We start from the raw sequence: 20,994 nt of genomic DNA, 5'->3' as shown, positions 1-20,994 counted from the left end.
TACATTGGGCCGGCTCTGGATGCAGGTAAGAGATTCCAGGTTTCTTGCTGTAGAAACACAGTTAGGTGCTGTCTGGGTTACTCTTTTCCTCCTCTAGCCAGACAGTGTGCCCCAGAGATACATCCCACCATCCCTCCTCTCTGCCAGTAAATGACCACTGTAGTATGCCATGGGGGGAAAAAGGACGTGGGACTGGGGGACAGGACATTACACTGCACCTGCACAGTGTAAGGTCTCATCACTGTGTTGTTATCTACCTATCCATCCCAAGTCTTCATGTAGATCTTTTGAGTGTTCAACCCTCTTTTAATAAATTTTATTTTATACATCTTGAAACAAATCTATAAGATAGATTAGTACTGTTATTACCATACTGAAGTTGGAGGAAAGGATCCCAAATTCTCTTAACATGGCACAAGTATTCACTTGCATTGCAGATTTATGTTATGGAAGCACTATGCAGTTTCTAAACCAGAGGTTCCCAAATCTATTTGGCTTATTGCCCCCTTTTTCTGGAAAAAAATTACTCAGTGCCCCTAGAAATCTACCCTCTTTAAGCAAACAAACGGAAAGATGTTGTGACAATTTGCATTCTTTTATGTATCTATATTTTACCTATGTCCTACAATATAGTAAAGAAAAATATTGCAAAAGCAATGGTTGTGTTATTAGAAAAAAACTCACGATATCAGATATACAGTGGTTTTTGTGTAGAACAGTAAAAGGCAAACAAATGAAAATACCAATGAAGCTTAAAAAATGGGTTTTGTTCTTTGCTCTGCATTAGTTATTTACAGTTGAGATTAAATGATCAAATATCACACCAAATTTATCATGAAATATTATATGCACATATTCCTACTGATGAATGCTGGACTTCCTAATAATGCACAACATGCTCGCCTGCCAAGTCTTGCTTCTTAAGACCTGCCAGCAGACTTGACCACTGATGGGTTATAACTTGCATTTTGTGTCTTTATTTGGAAAATAAAGTAATCACTATGGCTTTAACTCTGTGTTACACAACACATGAAACATTTATGAAAGTGTTTTCAAAATTTTCTTCTTTCTTTATGCTTTCACTGCCTGCTTATTTTTATTCAATGCCCTGCAATTGCACCCAAGGCTACTACTGCCCCTAGGCCAAATGCCACAATCCTACCCCTCCCACCTCCTCTACTCCTGGCCCCATCCAACACATGCCCCCCTTCCTCCTGACCCTCCCACCCTCCTGATCTGGCCTGGCTCGCAATGCGGCAAACTACAGCCCATGGGCCAGATGTGGCTCATTGGGCTCTTTCCTCTGGACCTGCAGTCACACACGGTTGCTATCTCAATAAATCTGTGCAGCCATTTATCACACCCTCATTTTGGCAGGAGAACATGGCACACGAGGGCCTCCCAGCCACACACGGCTCTCAACCACATGTCACACCCTCCTCTTGGCAGGAGGACGTGGTGGGCCACTGTGTCCTCCTGCCGAGAGGAAAGTCCTTTCAATTGCATGGGGCTATGCCAAGCTCTCAGGCCATTGCATCCTCATGCTGAGAGAAGGACCCTGCAGTCACACGCAGCTGCCCAGGTCTCTCCTGGGGACTAGAAAACTAGAAAGACCTAGAAAACTACAACTCCCAGTATTCCTTAGCCTTGAATCATAGCAGTTAAAGTGGGGGTCAAACATATAAATTCACCCTTCCGTGCCAAATGCCACTATACAACCCCTCCCTCTCTCCCTCCTAGCCCTCCCACCCTCCTGACCTGGCCTGGCCTGTAATGCGGCCCCAATGTAAAAATGCCTCATAAATCCTATGCATTTGATAATCATAACTGGTTCACAGGAAAATGTCATAGAAACAGGGTGAAGTAGAAAGACACCACTCCAATTGTCATAAAACATAAAACATGTGCACAAATCTCAACCATGGAATGGTCATAAATGAAATGAAAAGGTATCTCAAGAACGGTGCTATTTGTTTGCTAGCACTTCATAAGAGTATCTAGATGAAATTCAACATAAACACTCAATGGGTTTTTTACAAAAAACACTTATTTTCAGAGTAAGTTGCCAATCCCAGGCCTCATATTTCAAGGCACGGTGTGCACTTTACACAGAACTGGAGAAATCCCTGCCATGGTGAAATTGCATTCCTCACAATGAAGCACTCATACAGGAGATGATACAAGGGGTCACATTTATTTCAGTCTCCTTTCAAAAGTCTATGCATGTTAACCACAGTACAAAACACAGTTATGCAATATTTGTTTAGCAAATACAAGAGGTGAAGGACCAATCAAATCTACCTATCACCAGAAAACGGGAGTGTACAATTCCAGCTTTGTTCTACCTTTGTGAGATTGTGCATTTACTTTTTTCAAATTCAACGTGAACTGTTGGCATGGGCTTTTAAGGTTCTAAATTATCTATGGCGCAGTTGCTTGAAGGACCATCTGTGGCCACATCAGCTTACTTGCTTTATTTTTCTTGGAAGACCTTCTTCTTCTATACTAAGATCACAAGCTGTTAGCGACTTCTCGGAAAGTTACTCTTTACTACTCTTTAGACCAAATGCTACAGAATCCAGAGGATGGAACAATTTCATTTGGGTCTGCTCTGGAGTTCCAGAGGACTGGTCACTATTTGGAGAAAGCAAAAGTGATGCTGCAGAATTCTTGGACACCTAAAGTGTAAGAAAAAAGAGACTATCTTTCTTTCATAAAAGCATTTTTTACTCAGCAGTGTCACAAAAAGGCTGGCCCCAATAAATTCATTATGTATATCCTGATTAAAAACATTTTAAAGGACACTTTAACAAAGGAATGATTCTAACTCATAAATCAATTAAATGTTCATCCTGTAATAGTTATATAAAGGCAGGAACACAATGAAGTAATTTAAACATTGCCCTGAATTACTGTTTACTTTAGTTTTCAATGCCAAGCTTGGGGGGGGGCACTCAAATAAAATGCACATTTTATCTTTGCCAATTTTCATATTTAATAGTTTTGTACTTTACATTTTCCTTGCAAAAGCCCATATATTTTGTGAGGCAATTTAATAATAATATGATCCTTCACCTCCACGGCACACACATAAATGCTAATATCTGGATCATTCAGATGCCAGAAATAACTTCATTGCAGTTTCTCCAATTTGATGTTGAATATTTTTGAAGCTGAATATTTTTCAGATATTCTCTGAAAGTTAATGTGTTTACAAAAACATCTGATACCTCTATTCAACACGCAATTGCGTTTGATTTTGATCTCTACCATCTCATAGTTATGTTTGACATTGTAACAACACACTGCACATGCTCAACAACTGACAGTTTACTGTGTTTCTACATAAAACTATGAATGACACACACCCAAATTTTGGAATTCACTGTACTAATGTTAGAGCCGTGTGCATATTTGTTAGGGAACAAGCTGCATTGAGACTAAAGCTCTGTTTTCATCTTATATATTGAGGCACTGAATATTCATTCAGCAACATACTATTGTGTGGAGATAGCAGCTGGGATCAAACTCACTCCCAAGTCTTCATACATTCAACAAAAGATGAGAGCTCAGACACTGCATGCAAGTATAGCTGTAAGTATGCACAGACTTTACTGCACAGCAAAAGATCCAAAGCCTACAACTCCCAGAAATCCCAGCCAGTTTACCAACAGTTAGGATTTTTGGGAGTTGAAGGCCAAAACATTTGGGGACCCACAGGTGGAGAACCACTGGCCTTCAAGCTGGCTTGGAATACATCTATGAACACAGCACATTCATCTTATGTTCCGTTCTTGTGAAAAAATATGTATGCAGAGAAAAAATTCTCCAACAGGAGATCAGAGAGCCAGAGTCTGTTTAATTCTTTTTAAATTGATCAGGCTATTTAATTATATGGTTAGCAAAGTGGGTTCATTGCTCAAATGAAGTCTGTAATGCCTATATACGAGTTCTTCTTATCCTTAGTTGTGGCCAATTGAGGAGGCAAGTGAAGCCTCCTTGGGGAACACTGTTTCAAAATCTGGAAAATACTGTATTTAAATTCTTTTTAACATTGGATAATAGTATTATTGTGTCTGGGTTTGGAACAGCACACACTACAAAAGGTGATCAAATCATGAACCTCATTTGTTTTTGTTCAGTTTGTCCAGGACTTCACCTCTTTTGCTTGGAACTTAGGCAGCTGCACTGGTTGACACAGCTGCTTAATTATGGTTATTTGGGCTTCTGAATTCAAGCCAAACTCTCATTATATGAAAAGGACTTGGTGAGCATGTAATCATTCCTCAAACTGGAGGATGATTTTTATTAGGTTCTCATTGCTGCCTTAATTGCAAAGAGAGAGAGAGAGAGAGAGAGAGAGAGAGAGAGAGAGAGAGAGGATAATAGTGTTAACTTTACCCTTTAGAAAACATGTGAGAGATCTCAGCTAATTCAAAAGCTAGCATTCGATCGTTAATTTCTACTAGAGTACTGAATCAATAGGATATACATATGCAGGTTGAGCATCTCTTATCCAGAATTATCCTTATCTGAACAACTTCAAAATCCAAACTTATTTGTGTGAGTAATTGAGATAGACCTTTGTTTTCTGATGTTTCAGTGTATAACATTTTTGTTTCATGCACAAAACTATTTTAAAATATTGTATACAATTACAGTAGAGTTTCACTTATCCAACATAAACGGGCCGGCAGAACGTTGGATAAGCAAATATGTTGGATAATAAGGAGGGATTAAGGAAAAGCCTATTAAACATCAAATTAGGTTATGATTTTACAAATTAACACCAAAGCATCATGTTATGCAACAAATTTGACAAAAAAAGTAGTTCAATACGCAATAATGTTATGTTGTAATTACTGTATTTACGAATTTAGCACCAAAATATCACGATATATTGAAAACATTGACTACAAAAATGTGTTGGATAATCCAGAACGTTGGATAAGCGAGTGTTGGATAAGTGAGACTCTACTGTACCTTCAAACTATGTGTACAAAGTGTATATTAAATATGATAAAAGGTTGTGTTTGGACCTGGGTCCCATCTCCAAGATGTATAGGTATGCCAAAATCTAGAAGAAAATCAAAAATCCCAAACACTTCTCTTCCCAAGCATTTTGGATATGTGATACTCAATCTGTAGCATGATTTATAACTAAGTACATTACTCAATGCTTCTATTGTAGCTGGGATTTCAAAACATAGTCTTTCTTTTGCCTAAGAGAACAGTGGCTTCTCATCATTATTGAGTAATAATACTGCATACATACAAACCTACAAAGTTCCCTTAAGGTTGCATAATGCTTTAAAGGAGCCAGCATCACTAGCATGAGGCAAAGTGTCTATGCTTTACAATTACCTGAAATGTTTGAGACACCACTCATGAATTAAGACTTGGATTCTGGGCTTTAGAAATGACAGTTAGAAATACATAGAGATCAGTTAGTATAAAAGTATCTGCTTTCATAGAACCATGGAATCCTAGAGTTGGAAGAGAACACAAGGACCATCCAGTCCAACCCCGTCATGCAAGAGCACACAATCAAAGCACTTCCAACAGATGGCCATCCAGCCACCTTATGTATAATTTATGTCACAACTTCAGGTCAGGAACTGGGATGACAGAGACAATGGTCTTTGCGTCAACTTATTTATTGGGACACTTGACATGTTTTCTGTTCATGCCATTCAAATAGATGTGTCTTTGTCCAACCAAATGGGCAGAGGAAGATGGAATGATGAACCCTTTGAACATCCAGTAATGTTTTGAAAAAACACATGAAAACATCAACTCTTCATGGTGATCCACACTTACAATCAGCTGTAACCAACAATGCTACGGATTTTTAAGAGGCACAAATCAGAGCAAAAGGAAGAAATGTGCCAAGAGGAAGGCATATCAAGGAAACCCTTATCATGAACACCTTTCATCTAGAAATTTATAACCTGAATGTGAAAGATTGTGTGGATCCAGAATAGGTCTTCACGGGCCTTTATGAACACACTGCCAAGACTCTACTTCTGGAAGACAATCATAGTCAATCACAAGTGATTGCCCATGATAGTTTATTTCTTTCCCCTGTTCCTTCATTTATTCATAAAATATATATATATTTAATTTTACATATTGATGAGACCCACACAGGTCCCTCTTACAAGCCTCGAGCCTTTGGGAGAACTATAGTGTCTGGCTTTACTCAGGGGCTATCTGTATACCTTCTGTTAAGATCAAGTCCTTTAACATACAGAGGCACATTAGGCATGATTAAAGTTAACCAAAACAAGTTTACTATAAACAGGAAAAACAAAGGCTAACTCAACCTGGGACTAATGTAAGATAGCTTAAAACAATACATTATGAAAGGAGATTTTGCTGGTTGCAGTCATCTCTCTGGAATCCTTGAAAGTCTTTTGCCTCTGATGTAAAGCGATGGGCTTGGTCTTCTACTTTGTGGAACTTGGGCTGACCATAAGCTTCTGTTGTCACTGGGACTGATGGTATATGAAGAGTTTAGTGCTAAGGATGCCTGTTTAGGATTGCTGGGCCTAAGATTACCAGACAATGACCAGGCCTCTAATGACTGTAGTTCTGTTACAGAAAGAAAAGAGTCTAGCAAGAGAACGCTGTGCAGACAAATGGACTAAACCAATAAAGACTGGCCTCTAGGGGTTTTTTTAAAGCTCCACCCAAAAAACTAATATAAATGGAGGCATCTACACTATTGGGAAACCTAAACAGAGGGAACTGAAGCAAAGGAGAGGAAAAAGTAGAGCCAAGGCTTCACAAACACAAATCCCATTTAATAGTATCTTCCCCACCTACTACTCACAGTAGACTTGGACCACTCTGAACACCAAAAAAAGCATCTTCATGAATAGCGCTTAAATATTTATTCTTATTCAGGTGCCTAGAGAAAGAAAAAAGAATAATTACCCAGTTATAATATTGCAAATTCTAACAGGTTTCATAGTGTGGGATCAGCTGTAACTAAAAAAGTAGCTTAGGACCCTTCCACACAGCTCTATATCCCAGAATATGAAGGCAGAAAATCCCACATTATCTGCTTTGAACTTGAATATATGGCAGTGTGGACTCAGATAACCCAGTTCAAAGCAGATATTGTGGGATTTTCTGCCTTGATATTCTGGGTTATAGGGTGTGTGGAAAGGCCCTAAGTCTGTCTAGATATGAGGATCACTTTATAAATTGCATATGGAATATAAATTATAATTACAATGTAATTTTGATATATTACAATATATCATGTACTATATATTTAATATAACATGTGATATACATGAGCATTACAAGTTTATTTCTGAAAGAAAAGAAAGGCAGATGTTTTCCATATGAAACGTCTTTTTTCTAAGTATGTGATATGTTGCATTATCCCAGAAATGGAAACCATGTGATCTTCCAGATTTTTGGAGAAAATATTTTTATCTTCTGGAAAGTCAATTGGAGCACAAGTGTTCATACTTAAAAAGAGGGGAAACAACTGTCCATCAAACTGTGATTTGTTGCTTATATTTCTTGTATGATTTGTTGAAAACTACAATTATCCCGATCATTTCCAGTTAATGCTTAAGATTAAAGCGAGGAAGCAAAACCTACCCTGGTTTAAACTGGAAGACTGGGAAATAATAATAATAATAATAATAATAATAATAATAATAATAATAATAATAATAATTTTATTTCTTACCCACCTCTCTTTATGTCTCGAGGTGGATTACAGAAAACACATAAACATTGTAAAAATGCCACAAATACATGTATTAAAATGTATTTCTATAAAAGATATATCTTAAAACTTATTTCTATAAAATACATATTAAAATACACAAAACAAAGATTAAACAAAGGACACACATTTAAAATTCATGTTTTAAAACTGAATGGGTAGGCCTGCAGGAAGAGATAGATCTTTAGATGGTTTTATAATTCTGATAGCTCATTTAGCTGTAGGAGCTCTTCCGGAAGGTCTTTCCACAGTCCTGGGGGAGCTGATGAAAAGATCCTCTGGGTGACAGTCACCAATCAGGTTCTGGCTGATTGGAGTAACTGTTCTCCGGAGGACCTGTATTGTAAAGGAGAAGGTGATCTTTAGGTAACCTGGACCCAAATTATGTAGGGCTTTTAAAGATCTAAACCAACACCTTGTACTTGGCCCAGAAGCTAATTGGCAGCAAGTAGAGTGACTTTAGGATAGGTGTAATATGCTCTCTCCTAAATGTTCCTGTAACGAGGCTGGCTGTTCTATTTGAACCAACTGGAGTTTCTGAACTTCATACAAAGGTAATCCAATGTAAAATGCATTGCAGAAGTCCAACCTTGATGTTAGCAGTGCTTGCACTATTATGTTTAGGTCCTCCAAATCTAGGAAGGGGCGCAGCTGGTGTATCAACTGAAGCTGATAAGCACTCCTGACTGTTGCATCTACCTGGGAGACAGGTCCAAGAGCACTCCCAAGCTGCAAACACAGTCTTTCAGGGTGGTGTAACCCCACCCAGAACTGGTTGACACATCTCTACCCCCAGATTAGGACCCTTGATGACAAGCACCTCTGTTTTGTCTGGATTCAGTTTCAGTTTGTTTTTCCTCATCCAGTCCATTATCTCCTCCAGGCATTCATTCAGAGGAGACACACTATCCTTAATTAAAGCTGTTTTGAAAGGCATGGAGGAATATATTTGGGTATCATCAGCATATAACACCCTGCCCCATGCCTATGAATGATCTCTGCCAGTGGCTTCAGGTAAATATTAAAGAGCAATGGGGATAGAATGGCACCTTGTGGGACACCACTTAACAGCACCTTTTTTGAGAAGCAGCTATCCTTAAGCACCACCATTTGGAACCTGCCTGAAGGGTACAACCAGAACCACTGCCGGAAAGTGCTTCCAAATCCCAGTCCCTCCAGGTGTTCCAGAAGGATACCATGGTCAACAGTATCGAAAACTGCTGAAAGGTCCAGAAGCACCAACAGGGACACACACCCTCTGTCGATATTGAGATGGAGATCACCCACTAAGGCAACCATAGCAATCTCAACTCCGTATCCTGCTCTGAAGTCGATTTGAAATGGGACAAGGACATGTGTGTGTCATCCAAGACTGTCTGGAGTTGGAGGGCAACTGCCTTGTACAAAATAGGAAGGTTAGACATTGGTCTGTAATTATTAAGGTCCAGGAAGGGCTTTTTAGCAGTGATCTAACTACTGCTTCTTTTTTTCCTTTTGGAAATTATGTTATTCATTATTTCACACAAACAATCTAATATACAATCAGAAATATATACATACATTCAAATATAATAGAATGTGTTTAGATCTGTATTCAAATGACAACTTGTACTAAATAAGTATAACATACTCTACCATCACTCAAATTTAAAACATTTTCAAAGCAAAATTACCAGCTACTGCTTCTTTTAAACAGGATAGAAAGTTTCCCTCCCTGAGAGATGCTTTAATAATTTGTTGTATTTGAGATCAAATTGTATCTCCTTCCTGGATGACCAGCCAAGATGGACAGGGATCAAGAAACCAGGTTGCCTTGCTTACTTGCCCCAGGAGCTTGTCCACATCAACAGTACTCATCAATTGAAACTGATCCAGTGTAATCCCACTTACAGAGTTGCTGAACACCTTGCTGTTAGCCTCTGCTCCAATGAATTCATCTAAGTCAGCTCTTATGCAAGAGATTTTATCTGCAAAATGGTTGTTAAAAGCATCACAGTGAGCTGCTCAATGTTCTAGCAATGGATTCGGAAGGGAGGGCACCTGAGTTAATCCTCTCACCACTCTGAATGTTGAATGCGTTGGTTCAGAAATCAGTTGGGATAGGCCCATGTTTGTCATGGACGCCATGAACTCCCGAGTTGCACCTGACAAACCCACCTCTAGTGGTATGTTGAAGTCACCCAGAAACAAAAGTCTGGGTGACTCCAACAACACCTCTGGAATCAGTTTCATGAGCTTGGCCAGGGAGTCTGTTAGGCAGTGAAGCAGACTGTACACTAAAAAAATCCCTAGTCTATCCCTGGTTTTCAGACTCAGGTACACTCTCAATGTGATTTAGCTTCCTAGTAGGTAATCTGGTCAGGTTAAGAACACTCCCACCCACCCACTTTCCCTCATCTGCTCACTGACGCAGTACCTGGCTGGGAGGACCTGAGCCCAGGTTGGAGCACTATCAACTCCCAGCCAGGTTTCAGTGAAGCATGACAGGTTGGCTTCTTCATCCTTGAGAAGATCATAGATGACATGTGTCTTATTCTTGACGGACTTGGTATTATTTAAGAGCAAGGTGAGGTTTGGTGGGTTGACTGGCTCACTCTCCAAGTTTCCCAGGCTGGCAGTGAGATTGGAAAGTGGGATAGGTATTAAACACCTTTGTCTCCTTCCTCTATGAGAACACATAGCTTCCTCTGCCCTGCACAACTTGCATTGCAATCCCAACAATACAGGGACAAAAAACAACAAAAAGCAAAAAAGGAAACAACAAAAGACAAATTTTAAGTCATTCATACAACACAGGCTGATTAGCTGGCTAGTCCAGCAGCACCCTACTCCCAGCAGAGGACAGTCTTGTAACCAACTGGTTCCGGGAAGGGGTTGAACATCCTGTTAATGATTTTATTCTGTTTCTCCATAAAAGAACAATTCTGGAAAAACCTCCCTTCCTTTATAAAAACTCTGATAACACATGATAAGCATAAAGTTAGATTTTCAGATGGGATATGGCAATTTTGTTGTAAATAGTGTGGAAACATTTTCCAAGGTGTTTAATTCCATCCCTGCAGAAGGTTTGAGAAGAGTGAAATCATCCAGTTGGGAGTTACTTTAGTTGAATGCAATCTCACTATTCTCATCTATGTCTCTGTTTTCATAATCTTCAACATAAACCCCAGAATGTGGGCTGGGACTTGAATCTTCCGCCACGTCTAGGCCAGAAGTTTGAACCTCCTATGAAATTATCAGACCTTTCAACCCCTCTCAGAAATTATAGAAAGTCCATTTGCATGATCAAGCATTGTGGAGACCCAGCAAGGGAAATCTCTGGTACAAATCACACCTGGTCACCTTGAATTCCCTGACAGCCTTTGGCACATCATTCTCAATCTGCTTAGTTACAGATGCTCTGATGACCTGCAAGTAGGAGGGAGCAAGCTCTAGCAGAGCTTTTTAAGCATTTCATGCTGGTGACACCCCTTTTAGACATGCATCCTTTTGTGACACAGTAATTCAGTTTTACTAGCAAACCGAAGGTTAAACCAACACCTTATAAGAGATACACACACATAACGTAAAGTATGGGGACACAACATATCTCATAAAAACATTTCATTTATATTTTTAAAATATATATGATTGACTGCTTATTTCACATAGAGGCTTATCATTCCATTCCCGTGACACACCTAAACACTGCAGCCGACACACTAACATGTCATGACACAGTTTGGAAAGCTCTGCTCTAGAGACTAAGACATAGAGCAATGGATTCAAACTGCAGGAAAAGATATTCCATTTAAACATCAGAAAGAACTTTCTGGCAGTAAGAGCTGTTCGGCAGTGGAATATGCTGATTTAGAGCGTGGTGGAATCTCCTTCTCTGGGGATTTTTAAGCAGAGGCTGGATGGCCATCTGTCAGGAATGCTTTGACTGTGTTCCTGCTGGGGGTTGGGCTGGATGGCTCCTTTGGGCTCTTACAACTTTATGATTCTATAATTCTAAATAAAGTTTAATGTTAATTATGATTATTTACTTACAAAGAATCTAACTTTGTTCCATTGAACGCATAGGCTTCTATTCTGGTGAAACCATTATTGTAGAGTTTTCTGTAGATAAAACAAAAATTACATCATTAGTAGTTGGTTAGATGTGTTTTTGACATATTTATTTATTTATTTACAGTATTGGCATGCTTTGACATTAATAATTGCTAACGATAATTTTTGTCATCTTGCACATTATTTAATATTAAGAGCCAACATGATGTATTGGTTATGGATTATGACTCTGGAGAACAGGGTTTGAATTCCCAGTCAGTCATGGAACTCCACTGGGTGACCTTGAGCAAATTACACAGTCTAGGTCTCAGATGAAGGCAAAGGCAAATCTGAACAATTCTTGTTAATAGGATTGCCTTAAACTGGAAATGACTCGAATACACGCAACATTATATTATACATCCATATACAACAATTATATGGAAAATAATATTAAACTTTAAAATATAACACTAGAAACACAGAAAGTTTACGAAAGGGATGCAGCACCCATTAAATAAGCATTAAAAGTTGCAAAAACAGATTAATTCTAAATTCAAAAAGGTAATTCTCCTTCAAAACCATTTATTTAAAATGTGAATAGGGAATATGTAGTTCTCTAGATGTTGCTGGACAATAGCTCCCATTCCTACCTAATAGTGGGAAATCCTGGGAGTTGAGATGGAGCCCAGTCCAGCTCCATCTTAACAACCACAAATCGTTTACTCCAATTTCAATTATTTTTATTTGATTCATAAGGAAGTTATAAAGCAAAATACTAGGTAAAGTAAAAACTGTTTTATAATGAGATTTTACTTTTTTTTAAAAAAAAAACACCAAATAAATAATTTTGGGTGTTGGGGTGTTGTTTATTCCCAACTCCTTTATTAAAAATTATCTGCCCCTTATTTTGCAATTAAAATGAAGATGTCTTCCATTACTAGAAGTCTGAGATTGCTTTTGTTTGCGTGATTAATGAATTGTGTGATTGCTTTCTTATGTACTTTCAAATGTGGATTTTTGCTAGATGTAGCATTTGCTTTAAATCTATTGCGCCAAAATGCTAATGTGTATGTGTGTGTGTGTAAAAGAAATCCCTTGAAAGATTCTTGCAAAGAAAGAGCTCTGCAAAAAGGGAGCTGACTTTTTGCAGAGAGACAAGCCACGTCTAAAACAATGTATCGGTTTGATGGCAGATGGCTGGGTTTGTCAGTTGGTAATCTGAGCTTGCAGGGAGAGCACTGAAATGGAGAAGCTCTCTAGCTATGGTGAAGTAGCAGTTTAAATATGCTATGCTGGATATATTGAATGCTGATTGATTAGTTATTGATCCTATGCAACTACAAGGACATTGTACGATTGCTGAACTGTTTATTTGACTTCAACTCAAAAAGTAAAGTTTCCTTTGTTCTTTCAATTCCTCTGCCTGGTCTGAGTCTTTTGCACATGGTGTTAACTGGACGCTGCTGGTTCCGCTATACACACCTGCTAACAAAATCCACCCTTCTTAATCCCCCTCTTCTGATCTTTTTCTGATTGACTGCCTCTCATCTGTTAGACTTTCCACCTCTTCGTTTGCTACTAAATGATAAATCTTTAAAAAACCAAACTAACACACTCTTGAATGTCAAGGAGTCTCTAACTAGACTAACAGTGCAAGAAATGTTTTTTGTAGTCTTGACAGTTGGAAAGAATCCACTATATCCTCTACACTACAGCAATTGGAAAGTATGTTTTGGACTCAAAAATATATATGGGCAACAAGAGGAATTGTAGATTCCAGAAAAGATATAAGAAACCCAAAGCGTTAATTTAAGTTCATTGCAACGGTAAACACATTATAAGAACTTCAACAGACATACTTCTGGCTCCATTTCCATGCACTTTGGAAACAGAGCCTCACGGGAGTCCCATGGAGGCCCTCAAATGACATAAGGGCATTTCTGGCAGGACTTCATGGGGCTCTGTTTCCTCAGTGCATGGAAAGAGAGCGAGAGGTCCAACTTCAGGATTCAGGTCTTACTCGACTCCAAACCTGAGAAGGCAGGGGAAAGAGGGTAAAAAATGGCTGGCCATCTTAGAAGATAAGGAAAGACAGTAGGAAACGGGGAAAGACAGTTCCCTTCACTTTCCTCCACTTTCCTGCTGCTCGTATGATGAAGTCCTAAGAAAGGTTCAAAGAATTAACTAACCAAAGTGGGAGAAGTAGGTTAGCAAACATTTATTTAAAATTTTATGTTTTTAACATCTTCAAGAGAGAGAAAATATTATGGGCACCTCACTGTTCATATTACCGCAATGGCTTTTTGTGTATGAATTGTGTTGTGTTACATTTCTTAAACACATAATCATGGTTATATTTTTGGTAATAAGGATGGCACAGGTATTTCAATTATCTACGTTAAGTCTTCACTTCTCAGCTACTTTTTAATGTCAGTGTTATTCATTAACATTGGAGGCAATAAATGAGAGCAGAGTGCATGGTGAACCAACGTACATCATAAGGGATTCATTGCATAGCCCACGGAATGCATTTGGGGGTACTGAACTCATAGATGGATTATCAGCAATTTCCCTGTGAAAAAAGATGGAAAAGCTTTAGCAGTACAATAAAACAATTAGATTACAACATAATTCTGATGCATCTGCATCCATCCACACAGTATTTATAGATGTAGGAAACAACTGAATATGTCTCAACATGTATTGACACTTGGAAAAGATATATAATGAAACAATATCACGCCAGTATATCAGTTGTATTACTGCTGGTTTTTATTACTTGTATTCTTACCTCAACTACTATTCCTATCTTCTTTTTGGCAACTGGAAGGAATCTTTAGCCAGGGTCATCCCAAATTATTTTGCTACCTAAGATGGTACTCAATCTTAGCATCCATTTGATGATGCTAACTGGATCTCATGGAAGGCCATGGACGTTGTTTGCTCCTATGCTGGTGGAGCTGTGAATCTTCTCCAGATTTTGGATAGCTTTCAAAGACGCACACCTGTTTGGGACCATGTTTCAGTACTATGGAAAGTTCCTGAAGTAATACCTGAGGTGGAAGCACTTCTCCAGGTATGGGAAACATTAACCACCAAGACTTCAATATCAGACTATTGAAGCCTTGTCTTGCCACATGTGCGGTTTTGCCTTCTGTGGATTTGATTAACCAAAGAACTGGTTTTAGTAAAGAGTTCCTCTACGGGCCTGAATCTAGTTGCTACATCAAACTAGAGTCGACCTACTGAAACAAAGGGACAAATAAAGGGAGATTCCACCTGAGCATTAGGAATAACTTCCTGGCTCTCTGCCTTGGAGTATGGTGGAAGCTCCTTCCTTGGAAGTTTTTAAACAGAGCCTGGATGGCCATCTGTCACGGGTACTTCGACTGTGCTTTTCCTGCGTGGCAGGGAGTTGGACTAGATGACTCATGTGGTCACTTTCAACTCTATTATACTATGATTCTATTTAGTATCTAATTCACTGGGACTAGTATAGTTGTTATTAGTAATTGGATTCCTAATTAGATTAGGAATAGGAATTAATCCAGATGTGGAAATCACACAGTTGTCCAAATGTTAATGGACTGCAATTTCCAGCATTCCTCCTCATTGGCTATGCTGACTAGAGGTTCTGGTATTCATAGTGTTATAACAGCTAGAGGACCCCATCCCTGATGTAGGCCATTATGCCTTCTTTTATCTGTATTGGCTATATGATATGTCTTTTAATATTATTTTCTGAAGCCCTTAGAATTATAGAATCAATCAATCAATCACTTATATTAATATCATGAATAGAATAACCAGTTGGCAATTTTTCCCACCTAATCAGTAGTATTCCACATAGTAAGATGTTCATATCTCTGAAAATGACAATGCTGAATATTTTTGCTCAGTATATCTAGGATGGTACATACTCACAGCAAAAAGTTCATATCTGTTGATTCAATTCTGGTGAGGTCAGGAAAAACTCCAAGTCCAGTATTCATAATCACACTATGTTGGAATACACAAAATGTTAGGTTTTATCACACAGAATTAGTAAAGCTGTATCTGGTGTGGAAATATGGCCCCCACAAATCTATTTTTGAAATATAAAATATTTGACATGTTTGTTATTGTGATTAAGGAAGCAACCAGGAGGAAGAGGGATAAAATTAGCCCTTGGTATTTGCTGGTTTTAGTTCCGGACCCCTCCTCCCAATTGATACCCAAATCCATGGATGCTCACGTCCTATTACATACAATGGCTCAGTAAAATGGTGTCCTTTCTATATGAAATGGGAAAGAAAATCAAGGTTTCCTCTTGGGGCATGGTATTTTCAAGCCAAGAATGGTTGCAGCTGTGGCTACAGAATCCATAGACAGGGGAGGCCAATATATTTGCAGCCACCCATGCTGTATAGATTTTGCTTGAAGTACTTACAGGTTTTTTAACAATGGGAGATTGATAAAGGCCTCCGGGTGTATGTAGCTTAAGCTTCTAGCATTTCGGATTTCTCTGTTGAAAACATAAGCAAATTTCCACAAGGAACATTAGTATTTCTTGTTCTTATGTGAATTTCTACCTTTAGAGTTTGAGAAACACAAATCCCTCTTCACAAATGAGCTTCATGAAGCTCTTGGTTTGGTAACAAAATAATAATGTATAATAAACTGGTCTCACTAAGATTGATCACATGAGCTCATTATTACTTAAGATTTGTTTTTAAGCCTTTTTATTGTCATTAAGTTTCAGCAGTATTTTGTTTTAATTGATGCTGTGAGTGATCTTGTGTGCCATGGTGGGAGAAAAGTAGGATATAAACAAAATGAAATGAAACAAAAAGAACTGCAAAAAATACTAGTTTGTTGACCATGATACAATTAAATTACATAGCACTACTTTGGTTTTCTTGTATGTATTCTCAATGGCAATAAAATGTTTTTGCTTGGTATTTTAAATCTAAATCAGGACAGGAAGGAATTTACAGAATTTTGAGAAGATGGAAAAATGTAAATCACTTCAGTTATGACCTCAAAAAAAGAATATTATAATTAACTAATGATAAAATCAACCATATGGCAGTGTAGATGGAGCCCAAGTTGTTTCTGACTTATGAAGACCATCAGGCAAACCTGTTTTGGAGTTTTCTTGCTAAGATTTGTTCAGAGGAGGTTTACCAGTTTTTGTTTTTAATTTGTGCTCTGACAAGGTGTAGATGTCAATGACAAAAAGCAGGAAGTTATGCTCTCCTTTTAGGCTTTTAAAGAGCATTTGCCCATCCATAGTTGGGGACAACAATTTGGATAAGATGTTCCTTATGCTCTTTTCCCCCAAGTGCTTGTGAAAGCTGAAACAGGTTATTCCACCCTTCTCAGAGAAAAAAAAATCCCCAGATTTCTAAAAAAACATTTTAAAAATATACAGTCTGTGCTCTTAGCCACTGACTGGACTTTACAAATAATCTTTGGCACATATCACCTTTAAATCTGAATAGTTCTCTATTGCGTACTATATTTTTTTCCACCAGCTGCTTAAGGTATGATAATCAAAAGTAGCTTTTAAATGAACTATAGTAATAATTCATATTTTTTTTAGAAGTGAAGACTTCTAAAATGTAAAGTAATATGAATATATCTCATAAAGAATTAAGTTGTCTTGCAGTCAACGTTGCACTCTGAAGAATAATTACACAGAAGCCACCAACCTGTAAATGAAATGAGGAATTCAGAAAGCAATTGTGATGAATGTATTTCAAAAGAGTTTTCTTTCATTGAATGACACCCTTCATGGTTGCCTGCTATAAGAGCCTAAATGTCTTAAAAGGCACCAAATATGTTTGAACTTGGAAGCTAAGCAGTGTGAACCCTGGTTAGTACTTGGATGGAAGACCACCAAGAAATACCAGATGTTGTAGTCTGTATTTCAGAGAAAGGATTTGGCAAAACCATCTCTGAGTATTACTTGCCCAAGAAAATCATATAAAATTAATGGTGCTGCCAAAAGTCAAAAAGCAACTTGAAGGCACATATACACACACGGCACTATGCTTAATTTTATATGTCTCCTATTCTCTGAATTAAAAGCTAATGTGAACCGACCATGTTTCAACATTCTGTTAATCAGCATTTACCAAGAAAATACATGAGGAAAAGTAAGATTATACAGTAGATTCTCATTTACTATAACTCTCAAGCAACCAACAAAAAAGAACTAATACTTTATATAAAAATTAAAATAAAATAAAATTTTAGAAGAAATGTTACATTAAGTTTGTCTTTATTTGTCCTAATTTGCTTTTAATTACTGCAATTCAATATTAACACCAAGTCAATACAGAGTTTATGTTGTGACTGCGCCTTCGGGGATTATGGTTGATGGTGATGGAATTCGAAGAGGAAGAAAAAACCCTCGTGATGAGGGTTCACTGGAGGAGTTGCGCAGGAAGCGACTTAGAGAGCTATATGGGGGATCTTCTGAGGAAGATTCAGATGGGGAGATGGATGCTGAGGAACAGGTGGTGGCTGGGGAAGCGGGCACTGAATGGGCACAGCCACCGGAGATGTCTGGGGATTTGGGGCCTATGGATACTTCTGAACCTGGGGTTTCTGCAGGAGCTGATCCCAATTGGGATGCTTGGAGAAGGGAGGATGGTTCTTTAAGTGTTCATGGGGCTAAGTGTGGGCAGGGTGATTGGGACTCCGACGAATTGCTAGGTACTCCAGATCCACGAGCTCTAGCTGTGTGGAGTTCAGACTCTGAGTAGATTTGGGACACCTGGTGTTTGGGTGTGAGTGTTTGGTCACCCAGGAGGAAGGGGAATAAAATGGGAATGTTTGGCCACTGCACTTTGCGTGTGGCAAGGTGTTGCTGAGGCGCCATTGGGATCTCTGTGTTTCCATGAAGACTGGACTTGGACTATGATTTGAATCTGCTGATATCACCTAGCTTGGCTCTCGCTGTGTCTTATCGTGGACCTGTTTTGGATGACTGCACCCTCTTCGGACTTTGGATTGAATTTGACCTGGCTTCTGTCTACTCCCTCTGACTGACGGCTACTCCCGGCTTCTGACTATTGGTTTGTCTTTCGGAATTTCTGCTGCCTCTTGACCTGACCTTGGATTCCTCTGACGACGGCTATTCATCATCCCTTTGAGGCTTTCGGCTTATCTGCACCGTGGAAGCAGCTTTATTGCTTTTCTAGTTTGTTTATTTTCCAGCAATTAACTCTATTTGTTTTCCAAAGCTGAATTGAAGTGTTATTTAGTTTTTTATTGAATGCCAGCATGGGAAATTAGCATAGCTCGTTTTTGTGTTATTATTGTCCAATCTACTCTCGAAACACTGAAAAGTGAAGTGTTTCAAGGATATTTCCTGTGTTTATGTTATTTTCTGGCTTATCTTCGGAATAAACTCTGTTTGTATGTTAACTGGCGTCTGACTCTTGACAGTTTATGGTATGCTATAATAATATGGGATATACTTTTAGATAGGCCTTTTTTAAAAAGTAACTCTCAAGTCACCAGAAATGACATTTATGCAGCATCTAACAATCCACATGGGTACCGGTTAACTGAGAGCATATTTTTTTTGTTTTTTTTTGTGTAAGGAGCAACTGGAGTTGCTTCTGGAGTGAAAGAATTGGCCATCTGCAAGGATGTTGCCCAGGGGACACCCGGATGTTTTGATGTTTTTACCATCCTTGTGGGAGGCTTCTCTCATGTCCCCACATGGAGCTGGAGCTGAAAGAGGGAGCTCATCCGCGCTCTCCCCGGGTGGGATTCGAACCTGGCAGCTTTCAGGTCAGCAACCCAACCTTCAAGTCATGAGGCTTTAATCCACTACTCCACCGGGGGCTCCTTGAGATCATAATGAACATTGTTCTTAAACACTGCCAAAGGAACAAGTTTGTTTATGGCCACCATGCAAACCCTCACCAAGCCAATTACAATCTCTTTCCCCCTCAAAAGGATTTGTAGTATAAAATACTAAGTTAATTAATAGTTAATCATTTTGATTTATGTGTCACCACACATTTGTTTTCAAGATAAGAGAGCTGATCTACAGTTGCCAATTTACATAATTAAAGTACTAGGCAACCTCCGTTCCTGTGGGATCATCTATCCGTGTCTTATAAAATATTTCTTCTAGGAATTTTCTAGGTCATCCAAGGAAGTCTATGATGTGCTTCACTGTAAAGTACCACAGAATCAGCCCAGAGGACCTAATAAATTCCTAGACATGATATCTCTAGGATTTTTCTAGGTTCTCCAGAGAAACTCTACTGTGAGTACCAGAAGAACTCATTCATTTCAATAGAGTTCATTATTATGCATGGTTTAATGTTTCCACTATAAGCCCAAGATTTGGGGGCTGTACTGTAATTATTGGAGTCCCCAGTGGTGCAGCAGATTAAACAGCTGAGCTGCTGAACTTGCTGAGCTCCCACTAATAGCCCCAGCTTCTGCTAACCTAGAAGTTTGAAAACATAGCAACATGAGTAGATCAATAGGTACTGCTCTGGTGGGAAGGTAATGGTGCTCCATGCAGTCATGCTGGCCACATGACCTTGGAGGCATCTAAGGACAATGCTGGCTCTTTGCCTTAGAAAAGGTGATGAGCACCAACCCCCAGAGTCGGACACGAATAGACTTAATGTCAGGGGAAAACTTTTACCTTTACCTTACTGTAATTATATTTAATTTACTGTGCCATGTTATGGGGTCAGCAGATAAAGGGGCCTGCGGATAAATGCAATTTATCTAGGAGACCAGAAATGTCAACTTCTATGTTAATTGATATCAACATGATTGTACATAAACCGTGGCTTCACAAGGAGTGTTGCTACACACAAGCACAGCTTGCCATTAGTCCCAGCGTTAACTTTCCATATACCTGATGTTATGGCTTCATTTGTTAGTTAATGCCCAAAGATGGCATGAAAAATTACATAAAATGTAAACAGCTTTTATTTTACAAAATGACCTGTAAGGGTATTTCACATTGATCACATTTTTATTTCTCTACTTACATATGCGTAACTTTGTTTAAACTGTTGAAAGAAGATGCCTCCAGCACCTGTAACACTGCATCAATGCTGATATAGCTATATATAAGAAAGACAAAAGGGCAAGTCAAACAAAGCAAAACAAGACAAAATTAATGGTATTTGTGGAGTGCTCCCAAATGTTAATATTCCTTTACACTTTCATTATTTTTCATA

General features: G+C 38.6%; 1 protein-coding gene across 1 annotated transcript in view; it reads right to left on the bottom strand.

Moving 5' to 3' along the window:
- Positions 1–20,994, bottom strand: part of tshr (thyroid stimulating hormone receptor) — a 62,141-nt gene that overhangs the window by 8,450 nt on the left and 32,697 nt on the right. Inside the window, exons 4-9 of the mRNA XM_003214424.4 lie at positions 20,803–20,877; positions 16,215–16,289; positions 15,710–15,784; positions 14,280–14,357; positions 11,783–11,851; positions 6,836–6,913 (exon numbers count right to left, since the gene is read on the bottom strand). Coding sequence (XP_003214472.2) covers positions 6,836–6,913; positions 11,783–11,851; positions 14,280–14,357; positions 15,710–15,784; positions 16,215–16,289; positions 20,803–20,877 — 450 coding nt within the window. The remainder of the gene's footprint in view (positions 1–6,835; positions 6,914–11,782; positions 11,852–14,279; positions 14,358–15,709; positions 15,785–16,214; positions 16,290–20,802; positions 20,878–20,994) is intronic.

This window comes from Anolis carolinensis, chromosome 1 (genome assembly GCF_035594765.1).
Source record: "Anolis carolinensis isolate JA03-04 chromosome 1, rAnoCar3.1.pri, whole genome shotgun sequence".
NCBI classification, from domain to species: domain Eukaryota; kingdom Metazoa; phylum Chordata; class Lepidosauria; order Squamata; family Dactyloidae; genus Anolis; species Anolis carolinensis.
Note: the sequence above shows the minus strand (reverse complement) of the source record. Positions and strands in the feature narration are given on the sequence as shown.